Source organism: Osmia bicornis, chromosome 4, assembly GCF_907164935.1.
Source record: "Osmia bicornis bicornis chromosome 4, iOsmBic2.1, whole genome shotgun sequence".
In the NCBI taxonomy this organism is placed as follows: domain Eukaryota; kingdom Metazoa; phylum Arthropoda; class Insecta; order Hymenoptera; family Megachilidae; genus Osmia; species Osmia bicornis.
In genome coordinates this window covers 11,469,029-11,495,364 of record NC_060219.1, presented here as the reverse complement: position 1 = coordinate 11,495,364, position 26,336 = coordinate 11,469,029, and the positions used below count along the sequence as shown (strand labels likewise).

Below are 26,336 nucleotides of genomic sequence, written 5' to 3'. Positions count from 1 at the left end.
AAAAACATGTCTCGACACATTACTTTGCTTTGACCAATACACTACCGGCCCAACTCGAAAAGATCAGCCGAAGCTTCCTTTCTTTATCGAGAAGATGGCAGCAGGCTAGCAGCGGATTTGCGCTACGGCACTTTCTGCCAAAGGTCCAGGGACTTTCCTCAGAGCATGAGAGTCACTGACGAACTCCGATTGTAGCTCCGCGGTGTTGCTCGAGAAAACCTCTCTGACCCAAACTCCCTTACATTCCCCTTATAACCGAAACATTGCCATACGCGAGTACTAGCGAGAAACACGACAGTGGTTTTCAACTTCGTCTATAGACAACGCAAAAATAAATGACTAGTCATGGTAATATTGAATGAAAATACAAAAATATTTGATTTCGCATAAGCACCATTTAATTTACGCATCGATAAAACATTATTCGCTCGGTACGAAATTGGCTACAATATAAAAGAAGTGAAAATTACACACGTTGCGAACAGTTTACGCGATAAAATATATTATAAAAATATTGTATTAGTTTCAAATCGACCTGAGATTGAAAAAAAAACTCTTCGACGATACAAAGAAAATTCCTTGTACGTTCAAATCGAAGTTTATAATACGATTAAGAATAATAATTAATAGAGCCGCAAGTATCTTTACTTTTATTATCAAAACAATTAGGACGTACAAAATAGTGGAGCAATGATTGATTCGAGAAATTTCATCGCCAAAGATGAACACAAACGAACGTGAAAACGATCTATGTAACTTTTTTTTTTTTCTTTTTGGAATGTGAAATGCTCGAACATTCGTTGTGCTTCTTCGATATCATTAACAGTACTAAAAAGTTAATCTAAATTTTGATTTACAATGATTTTTTGATTCATCTTCTGTCCAACCGTGACTCGATTCACTTGATTTTTGCAATAAATAGGAACTTTTGCATTTCAATATTCGTTGTACAACGTTCGCAACGTCAACGGGATCTCGGTCCAAACGAAATATCACAAATTTACGTGAAAACATCAATTAAAAAAGACGAATAGATATCGTGTTACGTATAGATTTCGATTTCGTATTAGATCCTTATTTATCGAGCTTTATGACGAAAGCCTCTCCTGGAGGTATAATAAGTTCTTTGAAGTAGACGTCTCGATTCAATCTGTACGTTGGACCAACCACGACATGGCCACCATAATAAAGAAACGATAAATCCTTTGTTTGCGTCTCGTTCCCTAAATTCGCTACAAAAACGTAGGAATTTCGGCGTGGGTACCATCGTTCTATTACGATCATTTCGTCGTCCGCGTATCTGTAACAAATATTTAACAATATTATTAACGCGTTCCATGTCACGTGCGTGGGTGTGTGATCCGAAATTAGCCAAGACGTTATCCATATACATGTATTACCTAATATCACAATTCGCCAGCACCTGGTTCTGCTTTAGCACCGCTTTAACGTAAATCGGGGTAGTTTGAGATCGGAGATCCGCCATTTCGGCAATTGTTCCCATCAGACTTGTCTCTAATGGTTTCGTGGCTTCCGGAAGCCATGCAGTAACGCCGATCGACGCAAATTTATTATCAGACCCGTCGTTCTTTTCCCAGTACATGGGAGCCAAATTATGGACGTGAGAAAGATCCTTGTGATCCTCGCATTCGCAGTCAACGATACCTATCTAAATAGAAAGAAGAAACTTGAAAATTATTAATCACAGATGAATAATCTTTATGAAAGCATGTCGTTAAATAGTCGGCACAAGAGAATTGAGAATTGGTAATATTCGAAGAGGTAAATCTAGATCACAAAATAAGAAAAAAATATTCTATGATCAATCGATTGCCAAAATGGCTATATTTTCTCTAATTTCTTTCCAAATAATTTCAGACAACAATATTTTCTTCTTATCTCGTGCTCTAGACTCACCTTCCTGAACCACTGATTCTGTAAATTAGAGTAAATGCAAACAGTAATCAGTACTTCCGGTGGTAGGTACTCAAGATCCAACGTGTGCCATTGTATCGTCAGCCGTTAACAATATTATACATATAGATTCACGTGTTCCAGCTGTATACCTCGTCTCCGTAAAATATACTCGGCGTTCCCGGAAGCATCATCCCTAACAAAGTAGCAGCCATGGTGGCATTCTTCACGCTAATGGTAGAGGCTATTCTTGCAGAGTCCACGCCTCCGATGGACCAGTGTACCCAAGGATAACCAGCTTTCTCGAACAGCACACCTCTGGTAATATCCTCCACTTGTCTCTTAATCTGTTTCGTGCCATTCGCGACGCGCAACGTAACGTCGAGCAGATCTATCCTGGTCAAAATCGAGTTCCTCGCAGCGACAGACTTGGCAGCGTTCAATGCGTCCACGTGACAAATGAGTATTCTTTCCGATCCTAAAATCGACTTCCAATGTTTCAGATTACTCGCAAACGAGTCCTCGTCCACGTAATGCTCCAGTCCTTTCAAATAGAACCCATCGACTCCTCTTTGCAACCAAGTCCTGATCGCGATAGTAACCGAGTTCTCTGTTACAGCTTTCAGAGGATTCGAGAAGAGAGCTTCCTGCTGTGATTGGTCTAAAGGAGGTGGAATCGAGGATAGAGCCTCCCGGATCGCTTGAACCGACATGGAAGGCGTCGTCGGTATGATTTCCTGCAGGACCGGATCGTCATCATCTCTGTCATCATTATCGGTAACGTCTCTTCTTTCGCGCTCAAAGCGTACTGCTTTCTCCGTTTTGTTTATCTTGCCAACAGACGCATCGTCCTCGACCAATGTCTTCACGAAGGGATACAAAGGTAGATCCAATAGGAGGCTCATGTTTCGACGATGAACTTGTCGAACCAACGTAGCAAAGTCGTCCAAGGTTCCCAGGTGTTCGTTCAGGTCTGTCAGGTTGTCGATGTTCGAGTAGTACTCCGGATAATGCGCTGCTGGGAAGATGGAGTTTAAACGAATCCCTCGAATACCTAATTCTTTTAAATAGTCCAGACGCATCGCGATCCCCCGAATATCGCCGATTCCGTCACCGCCTTTCGACGAGTCTTGGAAAGATGCTGGGAATATCTCGTAGAAGACGCTACCCTGCCACCATTGCACCGTTGGATCGCACCTGTTGGAACCGGTTCAACATTATTTTCGTTCGGAATTATAAACGATAAGCTTTAATTTTGTTAACTGTTTGTTGATTACAGACTTTCTTGGCATCGTAGCGATAACACCGATGACGAGGGCCGTACATCCAGCTAGTACCGACATCAACGACCAGAAGCAAGTCTTTCGTATCAGAGGCCAGTTCCATTTCATGAAACGATAATCCTTGGATGGCTTTGGCACAACCAGTTGAATCCCAACCAACGGTGGTTTCCCTCCGTTCTCCTGATTGTAAAACTAAACAGTTACAGTTTAAGTTGACAAGGATGTTAGGAAAGCGGCAAGCGGTAGATTAGTGAACATGGGTAAGAACGATGCTTCGCACAATTTTCTGCAACACGAAGAAACTGGTATGTACAATTTTCACGTAATATTAGTCTAGTTATTTTTAATCACCATCACCACCACCACCTCCGCTACTTTATTGGAAAAAAAAGGAATTATAAATGTTTACACATAATACGATAGGACCAAAATAAGACCTGTTAGAAAGGAATTTAAATACAATCTTCTGTATATACGACGCTTATGATAGAAAACGTGGAAGATGTTATGCATGCCAGAAGTTGCAGCACGTGAGACGTTATTGCAACTATGATATACCTATAGTCTTAACCGTGTCTAAACAATGATGAAATAATGAAAAACTTGTAGAGCAAACCGAGTGAAATGAATGTACCACCAATGTCCGCTAATGTGAACAGGTTTGCAATAAAATACATTAATTATTAAAGATATTGATAGAAGAGACATTCAATCTACAATAGTATTTGTTAATCCGTTAAAAGATATGACCAATCTGATGTATTGCAAAAACGGCACGCAACGTTTGGCAAGGTATTCCTCGTTTCTGCCAAGCAGATGAAAATATGCTGATTAGAGTGTTTGCAAATCACTTTTCAAAATGGAACTACAGACCATTAATCAACGGACAGACGACAGCGGAATATCTAGGTATGATGATACCTACATAAAGACGTTTCAGCCAAATCGAAACGTCTGGTGAATCATTGAAATTTTACTGTTGTAGGAAATGATCTATTGTAGTAAACGAAGCGATCGATACCGTGAAGAACGGCATATTAGTCTACGGTTTAAAGCAGCGATTACATAACGAAACGACAGGTAATATTTGATTTTCTATTTTTACTTCTTCGGTAGATACATCGAAATATAGAGGAATATGTTATTTCTTGAGATGTTAAGTCCAAAGAGAATTACCAGCACAAATTGAACGTAATTGGTAGAATAAAAAAGATTGATGACAATTACATTTCATCAATGAAGAACTCGACTGATGAGTTCGTCTATCGATATACCGAGTGTGAAGTGTGTACGATGACTTGTAGTATCAAAAATAAAAGCACAGATGCAATTGAACTTGACACACTTAAAAAGGTAGGACAGGTGATCGGCCGTGGCCAAAACAAAGCGTGTATTATCGAACAAACAAAAACAAACAACACGTTGCTTTAAACGATCATTTTTTGTTAAATATTTTGCATATAAAGGTAGTTAATTATTTACATAAAGTATTTCAATTTTCGTTAGCATTTGATCAAAGTGTTATTCATCAAAAAATATACACGTATCGATACGTATCACAGTAATATAATTAATTCGTCACTGGCTCGTCGCATCGTGTTTCATCACGTTCATTCTTTCTTATTAGATGAAATGCGACATAAAACCATTAAGTAAATCCTTTTATACGAGACAAATATTTTTCGACAGAAAGGATTAGAATACTAAATGATAATAAAACAATTAGTAATTTCATACATATTACGTTTGCTATATTAAACGTACTCAGTAATATACTTAATGAAACGAGTAAAATAAAATTATATCTAGTTATTAGCTGAATTTGGGTCACCGATGATCTAATTTCAAAGTTTATTAACGAAAATGCAAACATCCGTCGCTATACACTCGTTTCATTACTTTCTAGCATCAGAAAGGGTGAGAATTTTTGTCAAGTTCGCTCACCAGTGCTTGAGCATCGGGAGCAAGATGTTGATAGGCCGTGTTCAATTGCGTCAACAATTGTGCACAAACGGGACCATTTGTGTCGCTGCTGCTGCCGCTGCTAGTCGATTCCACCATCGGATCACGAGAACTAGGTTCTAAGAACAACAAATTTGCGATCGCGTATTAAAATTCAAGCTAAGTTTTGCAATTGTTATGAACCGACGAAACGATTAATAACCCGGAGGGTCGTAAACCTCTACGAGGACGATGATGTAAGTTTCTTATGCGAAATAGGCTAAAACGTTGGATGAAACGTACCATCGTTTAGCACTCTGCTCGAGCTGTTCACTATATTCATGAATTCGTTAAGTCCATCCTCTTTATTAATGTTCTCGAGCGTCGGCGGTGGAATCGATTCGACTGGATTTCCTTCCAGAGAAACGAAAATCGCGCCAGATTCCAAGCCGCTGCTCGGTTCCGCGCCAGGGGGGCTAGGGGTCAAAAGCGGGCAATCCGATGCTTCTTCATCCTATTCAAAATTACATACACACAGAGAAGATTAATTTTTTATATAAAAATTTACAAGAACTTGTTAGGGATGCAAAATATAGCATGCGAGGAAACAAAAGAAGAGAAAAATCGAAGGATAATAGATAGATATGTAGGTACTTGTATTGTTTGTCTCGAACACACCTGTTGGTCCTGATTTATAATCAGCTGTCGTGAACTGACCGAAGAGGCGAGTTCAGTAGGCAAAACCACCGATAAAAGACCCTCGGGCTTCTGAATATTCATTTCTATTCAACATAGAAAATCAGCTGTTTTATTTTTCAAATTCGAGCCATCATTTTTTTTTTAATATACCACAGAAATTCAATTTCCGGGTATCCCTAATCGTTAGTTACTAATCGCTAACCATCCATCAAAAATTTGTGCTGTTAATTATATGGAACTCAGAAAAGAAATAACAAAACAATTGTCTAGTTACCTTGGAAAAAATTTGTCCTCTATAATCTCATGAATATTCTTATTTATTTTAATATTTTTTAACCCGACGCAACTTTATCAACGCGTCAATTTTTATTATCGAACCCAGTTGAAGCCAATGATATATAAGTTGATTGGAAACAATAAAATCATCGCGTGGCATTCTTATATTCGTTCGACTTTAGCGCGACAGCAAATTAATGGATGAAATTGCAGCTGGACATTCCGTGACGAAATTTGATATTCTACGAGTAGTAGTCGGTTGAAAAATTCTTATGAACCGAGATATGTCGCATAATACGTTGAAACACGTTGAAACGCAATCCGAACACGGTTGTCGTATTTACACGTACAACTGTACACGAACTGGCACACAGTTGTGCGACTATTGATCGAGAATTTCTATAAAAGGAGCCGAACGTCCAACAATTTTCTCCCCTAGTCCATTAAATCGAAAAGGGCTGTCCAAACGATCCTCGATCGTGTCTTTGTTTCACTGTCGTACATTTGAGGAAAAAAAAAAAAAAGAAAAATCAATTCTTCCTATTACATAATCAGTTAAGGTAAATCAGGTTAGTTGACGTGGAAATAATCGTATCGGTTAGTAATTATACAAAGAAACACGTACACTGGTCAAAAGATTAGGTGCGCAATTTATGGTGAAACTTCGACCATGCTCGCAATCTATTGCAATGTATCACGCGTACTTCGGGATAACGAAATAAGTATATTTAAGTTTTCAAATAAATTGTGTAAAAATATGGAGCACGGAAATGGTTGATAAAATCATGGAATGTAATTAACCGCGGGAATAGAATATGAATATTTACGTTTCTACGGTCGTGGTCGATTCACGAGGCTCTAAGAATAAATAAAAAGGAAACAGTCACGCGACAACGGCGATCAAGTTAATTTCGTCACTAACGAACGTATAAATTGTTAAACAAATATATGCATGTGTAAAAGAAACTAGTTTATCAGGTTTTTAACAAATTATCATTTCTCATAATAATTTCTTCGATATCTAATTTTAATAATCAGTCTCGTGATTCATCGGTCAACACGACAGATGATATTACATCATTTACTATTAAGCAGAATTGTGATTTCTTCGAAAGTAGAATTTACCTGTATTTTAACCGGTTATCACGTGACAGAGACGACATCGGTAGGATATCTAAAATACGTATAGAACCACCGTCCTCCAAAAATCTTCACTCATGCACAATCACGCGATTAACTGAGTTTCTTCTGTCAAGCCAAAGCGAGCTTTGTTCTTCGTTCACCACCTTTTTCTAGGTATGTCCTGGTTTTTCTAAGTGGAAATTAGGTATCTATCTCTGCGACAAATATAACGTGATCACTACCGACGGTGATGTTTGTGCTTTCGGATGTTCATGACCACTCTGCGGTCCCCAACCGTTCAAGAATCGCGTGCCTTCACGTATTATATTTAGCAACGCTCTTTCGCTCCGTTCCGTTTCACTCTGTCTCGTCTCTGATCGAGACCGTTCGCGCCCTCCACGAGCCTGCGCGTTCGTCATCGTAACTTACATTTTGTCGTGTCCAATTGCGGGGATTAAACACTCAACAAACTCGACATGTATAGAAATTCTATTGTTTTTAATGACAATGATCGAACGCGTGATAGAATTGTGATAAAACCATTACCGTATTGATTGTTCATTCAAAACGGGTCGGTTATTCTATGCCCCAACGTTTCAAGTTTAAGCATTCGCGATCAAGTCAGCAATATCGCCTGATAAACAGTGAACATGTTAAGGTAATATCTGAAAAATACCTTTTACGAAACTAATTAAATTTCATGATAATGATAATAATAATAATAATATGAATAAAGTTTATCTGGGAATCCATTTTACTATAGCCCCTGTAGTTATGTTAACTTACTTTCGTTGATAAATTACCGATAGTAGTCGGTGTATTGCACGTGACATTACCGATTGATGGTAACTAACCCAGCCGATAACTTTGCCTGCATAGTTCAGCACTTGGCACGTAGAGGTCGCTAATAGTCTAATTGTATGGCGGTCTTTTTTGAAAGGAAACATAATGTTTAATCAATACGAAGAAACCTCGAGTATTCTTCTTATCTCGCTTACTTATCAATCGATAACATCGTTAAATCCTAGATTATATTTTTTATTAATGTCTGAGCGTAAACCTCATTCGTGGTGTATCATCGGTTCGAAACTACCCCAACCCCTTTTCGGGTCAACCTATCATTAATATTTTATTATCGGATACGGTATTTCAATTCCCTACCTTCTGATTCATAAAAAAATATTTCCTTTACCTATGCATCATAGAATGACTTCGACAATAAGTTACTTTTACTGTCAAATACTTTATTTAAATAACTAATAAATAGTTAAAATATTGCACATTAGTTTACAATAAAATAATTTCGTTTTATATAATAACAAAATACATATAGGTAAATTAAACAATTCGTTAAAAAAAAAACCATTTACTAGATTGCAACATATCAATTATTGTCGGTTTCTGCGTTGTCATTCATGGCTTACATCATGAATATATATATGTATGTAAGTACATACATAAGCATCTGTTTCACATGACCGAAAATATTTTTCAAAACTATTGGTTTTAATATGATATTATTACAAGTAAATACAAAAGAATCATATTAATACGAACATTGAAAATTAGTTCCCAATTCATTTATGACAACGTCATGCTCTAATCAAACATATTACGTGATGCCACTCTAACGTTACAGCTATTTATGAGTCAACATTTTAAATAAATTTTTGTCATCACTTCGACGTGTTTCATTCGGCGTTCTTTTTCCTGTAAATTTTATCCTTGTACAATAAAATTGAACCTTACTGTGAATAATATACATACATGACGTATTCTTGCCATAGGTTGATCGATCTTATGATACTCAATAGCTTTGACCCAGATTGTTTCAAAACTAAGGTTACTCAGTTTATTTAAAGTATTTAATAATTATATAAGTATTTCCTAAACCAATGTTCTGTAATATTTTTTATTTCAACTAATGGATTTATATCCTACAATTCACAATAATACAAGCCAATATATGTAAGTATGTATGTACTTTTACTGCAAAATGAAAGATATTAAAAAAATCTTAATTTGTACATATCATTGTTCTGTAATGCTAGAACACAAAGTCCGCGTAATATCTTATCATTGATACAGAAAAAAACATGTGTAGTAATAACTGTATTGCGGTTAAAGTTAACAGAAGAGGTGAGTATGGATATGTAGTTTATTTCACGATACAATAGTGCGACTTCAAATCTATATACACATATATGTATATCTATCGAATTTTCTTGGTAAACATATCCACTTCCTCGTTACGGCATTAGTTACTAGGAAGTTACACACATGCAACAGAATTTACGCCATTCGGAGATGTTCGCGGATCTTCGGAAGTCTTTCGTTGAACTACGAGTAAAATATGGTCGGTACTGTCGGTACGCGCTTCGCTTTGCTTCGCCACAGTTCGTGTTTAACCGTGACACCACCCTAAGAATACAAATATAGAAAAAAGAAAGCAAATCTAAAAGAGAAAACGAGTGAGAGAGAAAGGTAGAAAAGAACGGAACTATCGAGGTTCCGAGTTCTGAAGTTCTGGTTTTGACCACAGCCGTTCAGTCACGCTCAGTCACTAACCAAGTATCGAAACGAGCAGTTCACTGCTACTTGTGCTTAGCTTCAGAACCCATTACTTACAAAAGAATAAAAATGGTCGTCGAGATTGAGAGTGTCGTGAGTAACTAAACATATTTATTTTCATGTTTCTTCTACGCATGCTCCAAATATTTACCTAATACGCGTATGAAATTCTTACGTGTTGAGTAATCACGCCAATTAACTTCGGTAATAGAGAAAAACGGAGTTACATTCTATTATGGTGCAATTCGTTTGATTTTTATTCTACTTTCGATAAAACTGGTTGACCTTGAAATTATTGATTCTTAAGTTTCCAAGAGACGTAATTACAAAATATTGTCGACACCATTGCATTGAATTTTCTCTACACGTGTATGTACGTTTCTGGCAACGTATGCAACAGTATGCGATTGCCACTTATCTCCTGTTTTTATAAACAAAAGCACGGGGACAGGCAACCGTACTACGTATAACGGGTGCACTTAAAAATCAAACTTAACTAACTTCAATGATTATAAATTTTGGACTGGTTGGCCGGTCGGCTAACGGTGATCGAGATATTAATCTAGCCTAACTTAACTTAATCCGCTGATTAGCTAATTGATCAGTTTCTTTTCTACAAGTTTACTGAATTTAGGTTAGGTCCTTATGCTGTTATTATCCTAATTTCTTTATACCGCAATAAAAAGGTTTTCTTTTGAATCATGTGTACCGGCTTTAGTTTATCCGGTTGGTACGCCACAGAATATGTGATGAGGATTTTCAAGCGTGGCGTTCGCCTAGCATTACGTCAATCGTAAACGATTTATATCTATCTTATACCAATCAGAACCAACATGCGCGGAATAGATGAAAACTCCTCCGAGAAATATATGTATACATTCGTTCTATCGTGACAAGGACTATGTATTAAATGTAGTTCGTGGCATTGGAATGATTCATTCTATTCAAACATGCGATGTAAGCGTGTTTCCATGATAGATACATGTGTTTTTATGCCCGAAACAATATAACGCAACAATGATCAATTCTCTGATGAGTATAAATCATCATAGATCACTGAGATTAGTTTTACATCTTTTTCGTTTTTAAATCATTTTAACATGATACTCGGTATCAACATATTAAAATTGTATAAAATTGTATAAAATAAAATGATATCATTCCTCCTTTATCTCCTATCAAAATTAATTGCTTTTTTTAGCAGTTATTATGGGTGTATTTCAAGAACGTTTTAATGGAAAATTTATTACATGCAATATGTATTTTAAGATCCTATAAAGAATATAAAATATGTTTCTACTATAGTTCAACATATATTTGATATAGTTTTTACAGCTAGTACAGTTAAGCATATAGTATAATAATTGCAAACTATTTTTATAGGAGGATTTAAAGAGTAAGATTGAAAAGGCAGGAGACCAGTTAATTGTCATTGACTTTTATGCAACATGGTGTGGACCGTGCAAAATGATTGCACCTAAAATAGAAGAATTATCAAAGGTTAGTTACTTTATTTAAATAAAAACTCGATTAAATTTCTATTAAATATTTCATTAAAGCATGTTTCTGTTTAACAGGAAATGCAAGATGTTATCTTTGTGAAAGTAGACGTCGATGTCCGTGAAGATATTGCTACCGATTATGATATCAACAGTATGCCTACCTTTGTTTTTATCAAGAATGGCAAAGTGGTATGTATCTTTTTAATTATCTAGAAAGAAAATTATAGTTGAGTACTACTAAGGTGTTAAATTTCTTTTAGGTGGAGTCCTTTGCCGGTGCTAACTATGACAAAGTTAAAGACACAATTCTAAAATATAAGTGAATATAAAATTGATTTCGATAATAAAATTTTGTTAAGCAGATTTGTCTATTGATTAGTATTAATCAATAAGAGCAACTAGCAAAAGCCATATAATCATTAAAAATGAAATTGTGTTTCATTCTTAAAGTAATTAATAAGGAGATACAGAATTTTTTGATAATGCATTGCCACTTTTATTATACAAATTTTGTTGCAAAATAAAATATAATCAGCTTACAAAAATATATATGTATGTACAATGTAATAATTATATATCCTTACTGTTAACATAAAACTCTTAAAAATATTTTAATATTTGTGTAGTTATGCACCCCCTGATAAAACAATTTCTGGTTGTGTTTGTATTTTCACTAATAAAGAACACGCTCCAGTACCAGCTTTACAAGGTTGACCCAACATTAATCTACTAGATGGAGATACCAAGTTATCTCGTTTTCCTGTAAATAAAAAGTACAGATGTTTAAAACCTAATTCGTTAAAATTTCTTACTTTCTTTTTTTTTTCTTCATGAATATTTTTATCTGTTTACCTTGTAACGTAGCGTTTTTCAAGAAAGTAAGGGAACTTTCAAAACTAATCTGTTGTAAAGGAGAAGCTGAGTCCTCCATTCCTTTACGACTAAGCGGCTGGAATGTACCATCGAATGTCATGTAATCCGCGATTAACGATAAGTGTCGAGAATCGACTGTGATACCATACATTTTGAACACGTCTCTTATTTCTTTTACAATAATTCTATTTGCTGCTTCAATGCCGTATGTTTGAACAATACCATAAATGTCATTAGAATATAATCTATTCAAATTTAGTAATCTATCATACTTGAACATTTCCTATATCGCAAAAAGTATAAATGGTATAGTATAGTGTAAATAAGACGAATTAATAATAAAATATAATATAGGGTGTTCGACAACTTGGTTATGACTGTACCGACCCCTGCTGACCTGACGTCCAGTCGTCGGTGCTGGGCGGGTTGCAGGTTTCAGGCGCTTTTTACTCGAATTTTTAAACGTTAATTATTGGAAAACAAAGCCGCAAACGCTATTTCGTTATTCTTGATTTTCGTCTTATTTTGATCCCTAGAATCACCCTTTAAAATTTTGCCCACCTGTTGTCGAACACTTATATATAGAATATTTACTTACTATTATATTTATGCCATCAGTTTTGAGAATAGTCTCTTTAGCATTATTTTGGAATGTAAAAGCACGTTTTATACATGGTACCTCCCATAAAACAACTTTATTTGCCACATTTCTAATTATTGTTGGTAAATCTAATTTGATCATTTTAAGTGGCAACTAGAAAATAAAAAATATAATTATTACAGATATACATGCTTTAAAAAGAAAAAATTAATTAATAATAATAATCTTTCCAAGTAATAATACTTACCCAGAATGTTAATTTGCACCATGTACATTTGTCCTCGTCATAATCATATTCCAGCGCTTGAGTATACATGGTTGTAATATCATTCCTTCTTTGAGTATTGTATTGAACTTCAGTTCTTCCATCTACATCATCATCATCATCATCTTCTAGTTGTTCCGTACGTTTTATTTTCTCATTTTCGTTTTCTACATCATCGTCGTCTCTTTCATTAACGTCTTCCATTTCTTCTTCTTCTTCTGGATCTTCATATTCTTGATTTTCATTGTGACGAGAAATCGTTCGCGCTAACGTTGCATCCGCGTCTTCTGCTGCTTCTTCTTCGTCCGAAGATTCATGCATTTCTCCCAAGTTTGCTCGTGATTTGATCGTTGACTCTGTCCCTTGATCAGGTTCAGCTTGATCCAGCAAAGCGTCGTCGTCATACGTAGATTTCTTTTCTTCTTCAACGTGTAACAAACCAGTTACTTTAACAACTTTCTTGATTTCTTTAAACATTTCTTTAAACATTTCTTCGAAAAATATTTCTTCCGTTTTTTTCAATATATCCTGTGGCTGAACAGAGAATTCACCTTTGTACGATTTGTGTGGAAGGTAATTAATAGTCATAGTACATACTAACCGCCTATTCGGAAACTGTTCCATTTTTCTGGTAATAGAAATATTATCTAAAACGTCTGATAAAATGCATTTTGTCAATTTTAGCTTTAACCTATTTGAAGATTTCGTTAGATTCTTTAAATCATTTCTGAACGGTATTTCCATGCTAGGTGTTTTGATAGATTTTGATGCCATCATAAGTATTTCACGTAATCTAGGTATACCTAGGGTAACATTCATTTCTCCACGACCAGCAAAGTGGAAAGTATTTAAAGTCATTTGTGTAGATGGTTCTCCTATTGATTGGGCCGCTAATAAACCTACCGGTTCACCAGGTGGACAAACAATTTTCATTACTTTCATCGATAAGAGATCTCTTAAATCTTTTTTCCTGACAACAGCATTCCTGGATTTACTAGTCATATAATCGTCTATTAATTCTTCTAATCGTTCCGAAATCACAGCAAAGTCTATATCCTGTCTATACTTGGACATCACTGGATCAGGACATTTGATACAACGAGAGTTAATCGCTTGTTTCTCTTCTTCCGTAGTTCTAATCCATTTTCTCATAAGCGAAAGTGCACCTTTGCTTCTTCCACTACTTTTATTAATTTTTTTTAACTTTGACGGCTTAATAATATTAGCGTTCTCTATGCAAAATCTTGCAAATGGGCTGACTCTTCTCTTTTCCAAGGCACTTCCATTTTTACTCTTCCATTTTTTAATTTTCTTTACTAATTTCAAAATTCTATCCGTGTCTGAAACTTCTTTTAGGTATTTCATTAATTTTTCATCGATAATCGCATCTTTATTATCCATTAGAAAGTCGATCTGTTCTTTTCTTAAAAATCGCGAACCCGGTACATCGAGTCCATCCTCTCCATAATAAATTTGTATTAAACTACCATCCGAATCTCGTACCGTTGAATCGTAGTTAACAATCAATCCTTCGAGATGTTTAATTAGACAACGTTGCAAATATCCTGATCTACTAGTTTTCACAGCAGTATCGATAAGACCTTCACGACCGGCCATACAGTGAAAGAAAAATTCTTGAGGTTTAATCCCAGTCATAAAACGACCATCGATAAAACCACCGGCTCTTGGTGATGGTTCGTATGCCGGAAAACTTGGAAGACTTTTTCCGCTTATCATTAACGGTGGCCGTTTACCTTCCAATTCAATTTGTCCAAGCAAACATGATATTTGCATAGTATTTACGGTAGAACCTTTAGCACCAGACTGTACCATCAATTGCAAATTATTATCTGGAAACTTTTTTAAAAGGCCAGCTGGTAAACATGTTTTATTTATATCGTTCGTGTAAACATCTAATGCGATTTTGTATTTTCGATCGACTTGGGCGCGAAATTTCGGATTACTCCAGTAAGATTCTTCCATTTTTGCGGTAACCACATCCATAGGTGTGTCATCGGGTAATTCTAATAATGACTTTTGTGTTTCTTCTCCGATCGTTCTACACTTTGATATAATTTCTTTACGTTTTATATCTGCTTTCTTTACCAATAGGATATCTTCTATACCAAGCGTAAATCCACTTCTCTGTAAGAAAGCTTGAAACAATTTACCAAAAGCACTTAATAATTTTATAGAACATGTTCCACCGTACAGTTCGAAAACACAATGTACAAGACCAAACGGAGTTGCACCATAATGGGTTTTATCCAATACTCCAGACAATAATTCTCCATTTCGTATAATAACTTCCGCTTCTGACATTGTTTTAGGATCTGAAAATTCATAGCCACATTTCCAACGTCTTGGTTTTGCAACTTGCCATGCTTTTGCATTGATTTTAGCACCAGCTGTTAAATTAATACGTGCCAGATTTGGTGGAATAACATTAACGATGATGGTCGATACCAATTGTTTACCAGACCATAAAGTTTTTGGTTTTATAATGCTAGGTGGAAGAAGAATGATATTATCTTGTATCGTAGACAAAGCAGCATACACTAGTTGCTGGTAATCCTCGCGTGAAAAGAATCTCCCTCTTACCGTTAAACGAACGCCTGAAACCATGTGATCCTGAATAAGACCACTTAACGGAGTACCATCTTTCGGTACAAGGTACTGATTAGACACGTTAGCTATATTGTATCCTTCGCTTCTGGCTAGTTCATTTTGCGGAAAATGTACATTCATTTCATCTCCATCAAAGTCCGCGTTATAAGCTTTGCAATTAGCGTAATGAAAGCGCAATGTTTTCTCGCCCCTCAGTATACGCGCTTTATGAGCCATTATACTTGGTTTATGTAAAGTTGGTTGACGATTTAATAACAAAATATCTCCATTTTGTAAATGTCTATGTATAATCTTGATACCTTTGAAAAATTTATTTGCTTTGTCGCTTGTTGTTAAAAGACGTTTTGCGATTGCTTCTCTTTGTATAATATTATCAGCAGAAATTCGCTGTACACTTCCATCTTCGTTTTCAACCATTACAGCACCGGGATGAACATTAGGACCGTTCGAAACCAACTGTCGCAAATGTACTACATTCCAAGGAGTGACAGGCGTCGGATATGTTAATCTCAAAGCAAAAGTTTCAGGTATCCCAATTTCATCTATGTTTAAGTTAGGATCTGGTGTAATGACCGAACGAGCCGCAAAATTTACCCTTTTACCCATCATATGCATCCTAATAACTCCTTCTTTCTTTTCTATCACTTGTTTCAATCCCTGACAATTTGCAGAGTCCGCTGTCTTATTCATATCGCGATCCATTAAATGATCTACGTTTACTTGTAAGCTTTGCCAAGCATTGTGTAACTTCTCAATTGCTGTGTTACCTTTTATTTGTTCAAACACAAGCTTACCCTCCTCCGGCAACTGGCTCGTATCTCCATCTTGAATCGTTTGAATAATATTTCGAAGAACAAGACAATCTTGTATGATACTTTTATAAACCTGAGACTGTGGATGCTCTATCATTTGGCCGTTAACAAAGTTTACCGGTCTAACTATGGGTGGGAGGACTGGTATTACTTCGAAGAAAAATATATCAGTCGGATATTCGATATCTACCATTCCGAAACAAGGTATAATAACTTTCAGAAAATCTCCTTCATTTTGCCAAAGTTTCCTGAGATACTCTTTAGACTGATCTGGCAAGATCATGATCGTTTCCAATTTATGAATTACAACGTGTGATTGTATTTCTTTATTTTGTACATTAGACACTTTAGTTGTCATGATTTTATTTTTTAACGTTGTAATTCTTGGTATTGTTTCCTGACAATTTACACAAATTTTTGGAGTTGTATATTGTTTAAGAACATTTTCAACGTACGTATGCCATTGCATATTAATATTCTTTGTACTCAATTGATTTTCATTGTATCGTGTAATAGACTGATTAAACCTTGATCTGTTGTAAAGATTCTCTACATAGTTATCGATAACATTTTGAACGCTTTCTAAATCAACATCGTAAGGGCTATGCGCGTCCGAAACAATAAACATTACTTCTTGTTCTAAACCTTCGATATCGCTGAGATATCCTTGTTGAAGTAACTTCAGTTTTGTAGATAATAATAATTTAACGTAAGCTGGAATTTGTACGGTAAAACATTTTAAACATGTTAATTTAATTAACATGTATAATCCTTTGTGAAACAGTGGATTTACAACTGGCATAGGTAATTCTATGTGTCCAAAATGACCTGGACATTTGAACACATTGCACCCACATGTTCCACATGGATCTGAACTTTCAAGGAGTGGACCTAGATTTACAACATACATATATGTGTACATAAAATAATCTATAATATTCACATAATGTACAATGCAAGATAATTTATTTACCTAGTGCTGGATCATATAGGCCTCCTTTTAGAGGATGTCCTAAGATATTAAATGACAAAGGAGTTCTTATCTTGGTAACGCTCAAATTTCTTATATCATTTGCAGTGAACATAGAAAACATTAAGCACTTTGGATCTAAATGCTTTGGAGTTAAACGTGAAGCACGATGTTTATACTGCACCATTTCGATAAACCTTTCCTTGCGTTTCTATTAATATTCCTACAAAATAAAAGGTTTTAAAAAAGAGCTTGTACAAATGTCTTGTATCAATACCTGTATAAAGTTATAACTTTACTTACCTTTACTTACCTTTACTTTCCTTTACTTACCTTTACTTACCGTTACTCAAACCAGTGGCCATAAGTATATTATTTATAATACATTATTATATTTATAATATATTTATTAATGCAGTAATACCTTTATATAATATTCAATGAATTAACTACTTTTTTATAACTTTATTATTTGACAATTCAGAACATGTTTTAATTTGATTGCAAACCACTACAAACCAATACAAACTACATATTTAGGTTAAGAAACTTTAACCACATGCCATTAACTACGAATGGCTATGAATCTAACAAGACTAGACCACTCCTGCCAACTAAATTTTGCAAAAACTTTGACCCTCTAGCGGCAAAAATGCGAACTAAATTATCGACGGTGAATCAGCGCCATCTGGTTTCAGAAAAAAGAACTAAATCACGCTGAAATTTTGGCCCTCTGGCGGCAAAAATGCGAACTAAATTTTCGATGTCGAATCAGCGCCATCTGGTTTTAGAAAAAAGAACTAAATCACGCTGAAATTTTGGCCCTCTGGCGGCAAAAATGCGAACTAAATTTTCGATGTCGAATCAGCGCCATCTGGTTTTAGAAAAAAGAACTAAATCACGCTGAAATTTTGGCCCTCTGGCGGCAAAAATGCGAACTAAATTTTCGATGTCGAATCAGCGCCATCTGGTTTCAGAAAAAGGAACTAAATCATGCACGAATTTTGGCCCTCTAGCGGCAAAAATGCGAACTAAATTTTCGATGTCGAATCAGCGCCATCTGGTTTCAGAAAAAGGAACTAAATCATGCAAGAATTTTGGCCCTCTAGCGGCAAAAATGTGAACTAAATTCTCGACGTCGAATCAGCGCCATCTGGTTTCAGAAAAAGGAACTAAATCATGCACGAATTTTGGCCCTCTAGCGGCAAAAATGCGAACTAAATTCTCGGCGTCGAATCAGCGCCATCTAGCGGCAAAAAAAGGAATTAAATTTTGCAAAAATTTAAAGTTAAAATTATTTTTCACGAGACTTTACTTACCTTTACTTACCTTTACCCGAACCAGTCAGTGTCCATAAGTATATTATTTATATAGTTATTATAAGGGTTGAAAAGATACAAGGGATGCAGGGAGCATTCTGGAGTTTAAGGGATACAGTGATATAAAGGATACAGAGATGTAAGGGATGCCGAGGTATAAGGGATGCAGGGATGCAGGGATATTAAGGATGCACACATGTAAGGGATGCAGTGATAAAGGGTACAGAGATGTAAGGGATGCCGAGGTATAAGGAATGCTGGCAAATACGAGATGCAGGAATGTAGGGAATGTAATGATATAAGGGATGCAGGGATGTAAGGGATGCAGTGATAAAGGGTTGGGCCCTGTGAGGCCCTTAAAGACAAAAAAAATAATAAATAACTAGGAAGGTGGAGCTGAGGCCCATGAAGAGGGATAAAATAATAAATGTCTTGGGATGGTGGTCCACGCAAGGCCCGAAAATACTTTTCTGAATTTAAACTATTGTTTCCCAATTAAAAAAGATATAAATCTTTTTATAGTAGCTCTTAGCTTGATATCGCTTTCTAAAAGTTATCTTTCGAAAACGATATCAATTACCAGGTCACACCACATGGAGGTGGCTACTTTAGTGACCCACTAATCATACTTCCAAAACAGACAACATAAAATACCAATTTAAATGACAAAATGTTGAGACAAAAAATATAATTAACATCATAATATCAGTAACAATTGAGAAAATAACAATTCAATAATAAAATGCTATAACAGGAAACATAATTATTAAGATCAGAATTTAAATAAAAATTTCAAAGATTAAATGTTGAAATAGAAAATATAATTACTATTGCAACCTCAGAACCATTTAGTGAAAGAAACGAGAATACGAATGTACGATTTGAGAACATAAGATATGATTTACATATGAAATCAATGAGGAAAGAATAATTTGCTGAAATAAAATATGACTGTCCTAAAACCATAAAACCCCTCAAAACAGACAACATAAAATAATTATTTTAACAATAAAATCCTGTAATAGAAAACATAATTATTAGGATCACAATTTAAGTAAAAATTTCAATAAAATGCTGAAACAAAATATAATTAACATCACAATTTTGATTACAATTGAAATGGTAAAAGCGGGAATAGAAAACATAACTACCATTGCAATGTCTGAAATATTTAATAAAATGAGAATTTAAGCAGATTACAATGTTTTAAATAAATTCAATTTATTTTAAATGAAAATATGGGAATCAATAATAAAAGAATAATGTACTGTAATTAAGTAATAAACCAAACAGAAATAGGGGAAATAAATTAAATAAAGTTTCCACCGGTGCACGTACTCGCTTACGTAACAATACTTCAACAATAAAATGCTGTAATAGAAAATATGATTATTAACATCATAATCTCAGTAACAATTGAAACGGTAAAATATGGAAACAGAAAACATAATTACCATTGCAACCTCGGAGTTTTTATAAGAATTAATTAGGAAAAAAATTTTATTTTATGTTTAAAGTTATTAATTTTAATATTAATTATTTTATTAATAAATTTTTTTAGAATAAATATATGCTATTTAATAAAAGAAACGAGAATACGAATGTATGATATTCCTAATTTATCATTTTTCTTTTAAAATAACATGTTTCAATGCAAAGTAATCACATAATAAAAATAGTAATTAATTTCAAAGTTATATTCATCAGCAATAATGATCAATCAAAAAGTTGACTCGAAAAACTTTATGTAACTACTTTATCTTCGCGAATCGTAGCGTTCAGCTCGGTATCGTTTTCTAAAAATTAACATTTGATAAATGTTTAGACGACGATACTGATTACCAGGTCACACCACGTGGAGGTGGCTACGACTGTGACCCACCCTAACACCTAGTCCCAACCTCCCACCATGACAAGGACCTCGCTTATCAAGCTGTTGCCAACAAGATAACCGAGTATAGACTCTAATTAGCCCGTAGGCTCGCGTAATGGAGGATAGACACATCGATCTTCACATCGATCAATTACAATTTCATTCGTTTTCAAAGTTGGCAGCTTAGTATCGCAAAGCGACAATTACACTTCTCTTAACATGCTGAGATATGTAATTGTTTCCTCGGATAGACAGCCGCATCACAATTTGGGCAGCAAATTCTTTACCACAATACCGATAAAAAATTTGCATCATACCTCCATACTAGTCCATACACATAACCCGTTCATAAACATACTGCATGCACATACTCATCTCCTCACATACTTTCATTCTTAACTCACTTACAAAAACAAATGAATTCTTCGATGATCCCTCGATTAAAATAACTTAAATTAACTTAAAAATAATTACAATTCTTTATCACAATACTGATAAAGAATTTGCATCATACCTCCATACACATAAGTCGTTCATAAACATACTGCATGCACATACTCATCTCCTCGCATACTTTCGTTCTTAACTCGCTTACAGTATTTTAAAATCAACTTAAAAGTAACTTAAAACAAATGAATTCTTCAATGTTCCCTCGATGATGTTTTAAATTAACTTAAAAATAATTACAAGGACCCTATGCCGAGATATGTAATTGTTTCCTCGGATATACAGTCGCATCATAATTTGGGCAGCAAATTTTTTATCACAATACCGATAAAGAATTTGCACCATACATCCATACACATAACTCGTTCATAAACATACTGCATGCACATGCATACTTTCGTTCTTAACTCGCTTACAGTATTTTAAAATTAACTTAAAAGTAACTTAAAACAAATGAATTCTTCAATGATCCCTCGATGATGTCCTAAATTACCCTGAAAATAATTACAAGGACCCTACGGTACTTACTGTCCTAATGTTGTACTCGTCAGAATCAAAAGTGAAGAGGAAAGGAAAATCGAAAAAGAAAGAAAACAGAAAAGGCGAGCAAAGCAAAAGAAAATTCCTTTTCATTCGAAAGTATCCACCGGTGCACGTACTCGCCTACGTAACAGCATTTCAACAATAAAATGCTGTAATAGAAAATATGATTATTAACATCATAATCTTAGTAACAATTGAAACGAAAGAATATGGAAACAGAAAACATAATTACCATTGCAACCTCGGAGCTGTTTAATAAAAGAAACGAGAATATGAATGTATGACATGAGAAGATACGATAATACTTACATATGAAATCGATAAGAAAAGAATCATTTCCTGAAATAAAATAGTGAACCCCCTAAAACTATAAAACCCCCCAAAACAGACAATATAAAATTAAAATTTCAACAATAAAATGCTGTAATAGAAAATATGATTATTAACATCATAATCTTAGTAACAATTGAAACGAAAGTATATGGAAACAGAAAACATAATTACCATTGCAACCTCGGAGCTGTTTAATAAAAGAAACGAGAATATGAATGTATGATATGAGAAGATACGATAATACTTACATATGAAATCGATAAAAAAAGAATCATTTCCTGAAATAAAATAGTGAACCCCCTAAAACTATAAAACCCCCCAAAAGAGACAATATAAAATTAAAATTTCAACAATAAAATGCTGAAAGAGGAAATATAATTAACAACACAATTTCGATTACAATTGAAACGGAAAATGCCGAGAACAGAAACAAAATTGCAATAAAATTTCAAGTTCAATATGTTCTCGACGGTACTTTTCATACCGGTCAAGAAAAAAAAAAAGAGAGGAACAAATTAGCGAGCATAGTGACAGAATGACTGTCCATCCGAAGATGGAGAGCCATTAGTAGTTCCCCTCTTCTGGGCAAATTTTGCCGGGGCTCTTCAGCACATGGCCACTTCTTTCTTCGGCAATAGCCTCACAAAAATCACTCGCGAAAATTTTACGCTTGCTCAGGCATTCGTAAAAACGAAACACGTAAACGAGCAACAATTCTCTGAATCGCTACTCGCATACGTGCATAATTTTTACAAATGTCCAAGCACAAAATAATTTTAATTTCACTTCACTTCACTTTCACTTTCACTTTAATATTTCATTTTTGTAATCGGGTCTAGTACCACGACTACGACTTACAAACTAATAAGGCTTGGCCTTGAAAAAATCAAGAGAGAATGCTAAATTAATTAATTAATCAACTAATTAATTTGCATTTTCATTTTTCCTCTTGATTTTTTAATTTCCAACCCCAGATACAAGCTTCTCACGTATTAGAAGAGAATACGAAGAGAAACATGAAAGCTTGCTCTGGCCCTGCCTACTTATAAACTAATCTCAATCATACCAGAAGTAAACTACCTGCCTGCCTATTGCTATATTTAAAAAAGGGCAAAATCATTCTCACAAAAATTCACTCCACGGTTCTCATACAACCACCCGGGTGCAAAAAAGCCTACTCCTAGAGAGAACGTCCCGGGACGCCTCCGACACCCGAGTTCAATTCTACATTCACACTCTAATAAGTTCATACCTTTTTGCTGAAATCGACTGACAAATGATAGTGAACATTATGTTAAAGTAACACATTTAATTTTTGTATTCTTTCAAATATTTAATGTAACATATCTGCATTGTAATAACTTTTCAATTTATACTCGATAAACATGTTCTAATTGATTTGTAATATTATAGTAAGTTAAGGTGGTTAAAAAACGATACAAATTCCACATCCTAACCACACACACACATGTGGAACTTATATCGTGATTCACTACTGGTTCACTATTTTTGTCAGTCGCCAAAATATATTACACTTAAAACTAAACCTTGTCCACCGCCCTCCACCCACGCGAGTACATCTAAGTACCCGAATGAGCTTTGGGCATAAAAATGAACAAGGCCAAAGGTATTTTCACCTACCAGTTTTCTTCATGTGTGCTGAAATGCCTAAGCTAAAACGTATGATTAGCAAAAACTAAAGATGATATTCTCACTTTATTAAAAGTAAGAATATCGGCGAAATTTCACGGCTCTGATTTAGTATATGGGCTGGCTCCCCCAGGGGGGTGGAGTATATAGACAGATAGCTTGGAGGATATGGTCGAAGACCAGAGCAAATGGAAATAAACGTTTTTACAAGACTATTTTAACAAAAGTGACTCGACTTTGCAAATATCAAGCTTGAAGAGCAAATACAGAAAAGAAAAATTGAGCAACTATGACATAAAACATGGGTGCACTGCTAATATCAGCTGGCAACGGAGGTTCTTAGGCCCCCTGAACTTGCGCTCGACGCTACATACCACCCACCCCGCCTGGACGTCGTAACGCCAGGACAGAATGCACCCCTTCGCTAAGAGCGCTACCCGCCCGTCCAACACGTTGCATCCAACGGTGTCAGATTGACGGACGCCCATAGTATAGACAAAAGGCTGCAGTTTACAATATGGTAACATATTTTCATATGTTCCATATTCTAAAACTGCGCCTGCAAAGGCCTAGTAATGCATGGGTTTGTCTCCCATGAGATGGTGTTTCACGGTCTTATGCCGCGGAATCCTTGTAACTAATTTGTTTAATAAATAAAATATTGGATTGAGTTTAAAAACCAAAAGGATTCCCACTGAATACTAGTCAGTGCATTGTCATATTTACTCTCGCGTTGGAAATTTTTCGCAACACTAATTAAAATAGAAAATCCTGATCTAAAAACACGACTAGTACGTAAACGTCTAACGGGCTAATATTTCACTATACTGGAGTATGCGGGTGAATAAATGATTATGCGATAGAGTTCGTGAGGCTGAAGTGTGAATGATGAATGATTAGAGTCGAGAACCGTGAACGCGACAGAATGAATTTGAAGTATGAACGAAGAGCTTTCTACAATGCTTGAAGAGCAAATACTGAAAAGCAAAATAGAGCAAGTATGACGAGAAAATGGTGCACTTCTAATATAGGGCTGGCAAGGGAGGTTCTTAGGCCCCCTGAACTTGCGTTCGACGCTACCACCATCCACCCCGCCTAGGATAGGATGCACCCCTTCGCTAAGAGCGCTACCCGCCCGTCCAACACGTTGCATCCAACGTGTCAGATTGACGGACGCCCATAGTATAGACAAAAGGCTGCAGTTTACAATATGTAACATATGGTCGTGCGCCACATTCTAAAGCTGCGCCTGAAAAGGCCTAGTAATGCATGGTTTTATCTCCCATGAAATGGTTTCACGGTCTTATGCCGCGGAATCCTTGTAACTACTTTGATTAACTAAATGCATTGACTTTCAAAACCAAAAGGATTCCCACCCTATACTCGTAAGTGCATCGTCATATTTACTCTCGCGTTATTTTTCGCAACACTAATTTAAATAGAAAATACTGATCTAGCAACATGACTAAAGGGGAGCTTTAAATTATGCTTGAAGAGCAAATATTAAAAAGCAAAATTAAGCAAATATGACCCCACATGCGTCCACTGCTAATATCAGCTGGCAACGAAGGTTCTTAGGCCCCCTAGTTCATACGCCAGACGCTACATACCACCCATCCCGCCTGTTTAAGGCACCTGGCCGCAATGGCACTTGGCCATTAAGGCAGGATGCACCCCTTCGCTAATAGCGCTACCCACCCATCGAACACGTTGCATCCAACGTGTCCGAGTGGTGGACGCTAATAGTATAGGCAAAAGGACTTTAAAACAGCTTAGCGTATGGAGTGCGACATACTTAAATGTCCCGTACTCTATGGCTGTGCCTGAAAAGGCCTAGTAATGCATGGTTTTATCTCCCATGAGGTGGTGTTCACGGTCTTAGGCCGCGGAATCCTTGTAACTAATTTTATCACATAAAAACCAAAAGGATTCCCACCGAATACTAGTCAGCGTATAGTCATATTTACTCTCGCGTTGGACATTTTTCGCAACACTAATTAAAATAGCAAATCCTGAACTAGAAACATGTCTGGTACATTAATATCTAATGGGGTAATATTTCACTACACAAAGGTATGCAGGTGGATAAATGATTATGAGACAGAGTTCGTGAGGTCGAGAACCGTGAACGTGATAGAATGAATTTCAAGTTCGAAAGGGGAACTTTACACAATGCTTGAAGAGCAAATACTGAAAAGCAAAATTGAGCAACTATGACATAAAACATGGGTGCACTGCTAATATCAGCTGGCAACGGAGGTTCTTAGGCCCCCTGAACTTGCGCTCGACGCTACATACCACCCACCCCGCCTGGACGTCGTAACGCCAGGACAGGATGCACCCCTTCGCTAAGAGCGCTACCCGCCCGTCCAACACGTTGCATCCAACGGTGTCAGATTGACGGACGCCCATAGTATAGACAAAAGACTGCAGTTTACAATATGGTAACATATTTTCATATGTTCCATATTCTAAAACTGCGCCTACAAAGGCCTAGTAATGCATGGGTTTGTCTCCCATGAGATGGTGTTTCACGGTCTTATGCCGCGGAATCCTTGTAACTAATTTCATTAAATAAAAACCAAAAGGATTCCCACCGAATACTAGTCAGTGCATTGTCATATTTACTCTCGCGTTGGAAATTTTTCGCAACACTAATTAAAATAGAAAATCAAACGGGCTAATATTTCACTATACTGGGGTATGCGGGTGGA

General features: G+C 35.8%; 3 protein-coding genes across 7 annotated transcripts; 1 reads left to right on the top strand and 2 right to left on the bottom strand.

Annotated features, from left to right (window-relative positions):
• Nucleotides 1-375: 375 nt before the first annotated feature.
• Nucleotides 376-7,890, bottom strand: LOC114878423 (neutral and basic amino acid transport protein rBAT-like). Of its 5 annotated transcripts, none has more exons than XM_046285438.1 (8): nucleotides 7,239-7,890; nucleotides 5,793-5,920; nucleotides 5,442-5,652; nucleotides 5,142-5,278; nucleotides 3,196-3,389; nucleotides 2,067-3,111; nucleotides 1,401-1,669; nucleotides 376-1,300 (listed from the first exon to the last, which is right to left on the bottom strand). In XM_046285438.1, the coding sequence occupies exons 2-8, from the start codon at nucleotides 5,916-5,918 to the stop codon at nucleotides 1,075-1,077; spliced, it is 2,208 nt and encodes a 735-aa protein (XP_046141394.1). In that variant the 5' UTR covers nucleotides 5,919-5,920; nucleotides 7,239-7,890; the 3' UTR covers nucleotides 376-1,074. The 5 variants fall into 5 exon arrangements, with proteins under 5 accessions (XP_046141394.1, XP_046141397.1, XP_029048070.1 ...); XM_046285441.1 differs by having other exon boundaries at nucleotides 3,196-3,377; XM_029192237.2 differs by having other exon boundaries at nucleotides 5,817-5,920; nucleotides 7,239-7,889.
• Nucleotides 7,891-9,573: 1,683 nt separating this feature from the next.
• On the top strand, nucleotides 9,574-11,855 carry LOC114878429 (thioredoxin-2-like). Its single transcript, XM_029192249.2, has 4 exons — nucleotides 9,574-9,899; nucleotides 11,190-11,306; nucleotides 11,384-11,497; nucleotides 11,569-11,855. The coding sequence occupies exons 1-4, from the start codon at nucleotides 9,876-9,878 to the stop codon at nucleotides 11,629-11,631; spliced, it is 318 nt and encodes a 105-aa protein (XP_029048082.1). The 5' UTR covers nucleotides 9,574-9,875; the 3' UTR covers nucleotides 11,632-11,855.
• Nucleotides 11,856-11,928: 73 nt separating this feature from the next.
• On the bottom strand, nucleotides 11,929-18,039 carry LOC114878421 (DNA-directed RNA polymerase I subunit RPA1). The gene is made up of 6 exons (XM_029192233.2): nucleotides 17,882-18,039; nucleotides 17,461-17,680; nucleotides 13,030-17,378; nucleotides 12,780-12,935; nucleotides 12,161-12,464; nucleotides 11,929-12,068 (listed from the first exon to the last, which is right to left on the bottom strand). Exons 2-6 carry the CDS (start codon nucleotides 17,642-17,644, stop codon nucleotides 11,935-11,937), a joined length of 5,127 nt encoding a protein of 1,708 aa, XP_029048066.2. The 5' UTR covers nucleotides 17,645-17,680; nucleotides 17,882-18,039; the 3' UTR covers nucleotides 11,929-11,934.
• Nucleotides 18,040-26,336: the final 8,297 nt, after the last annotated feature.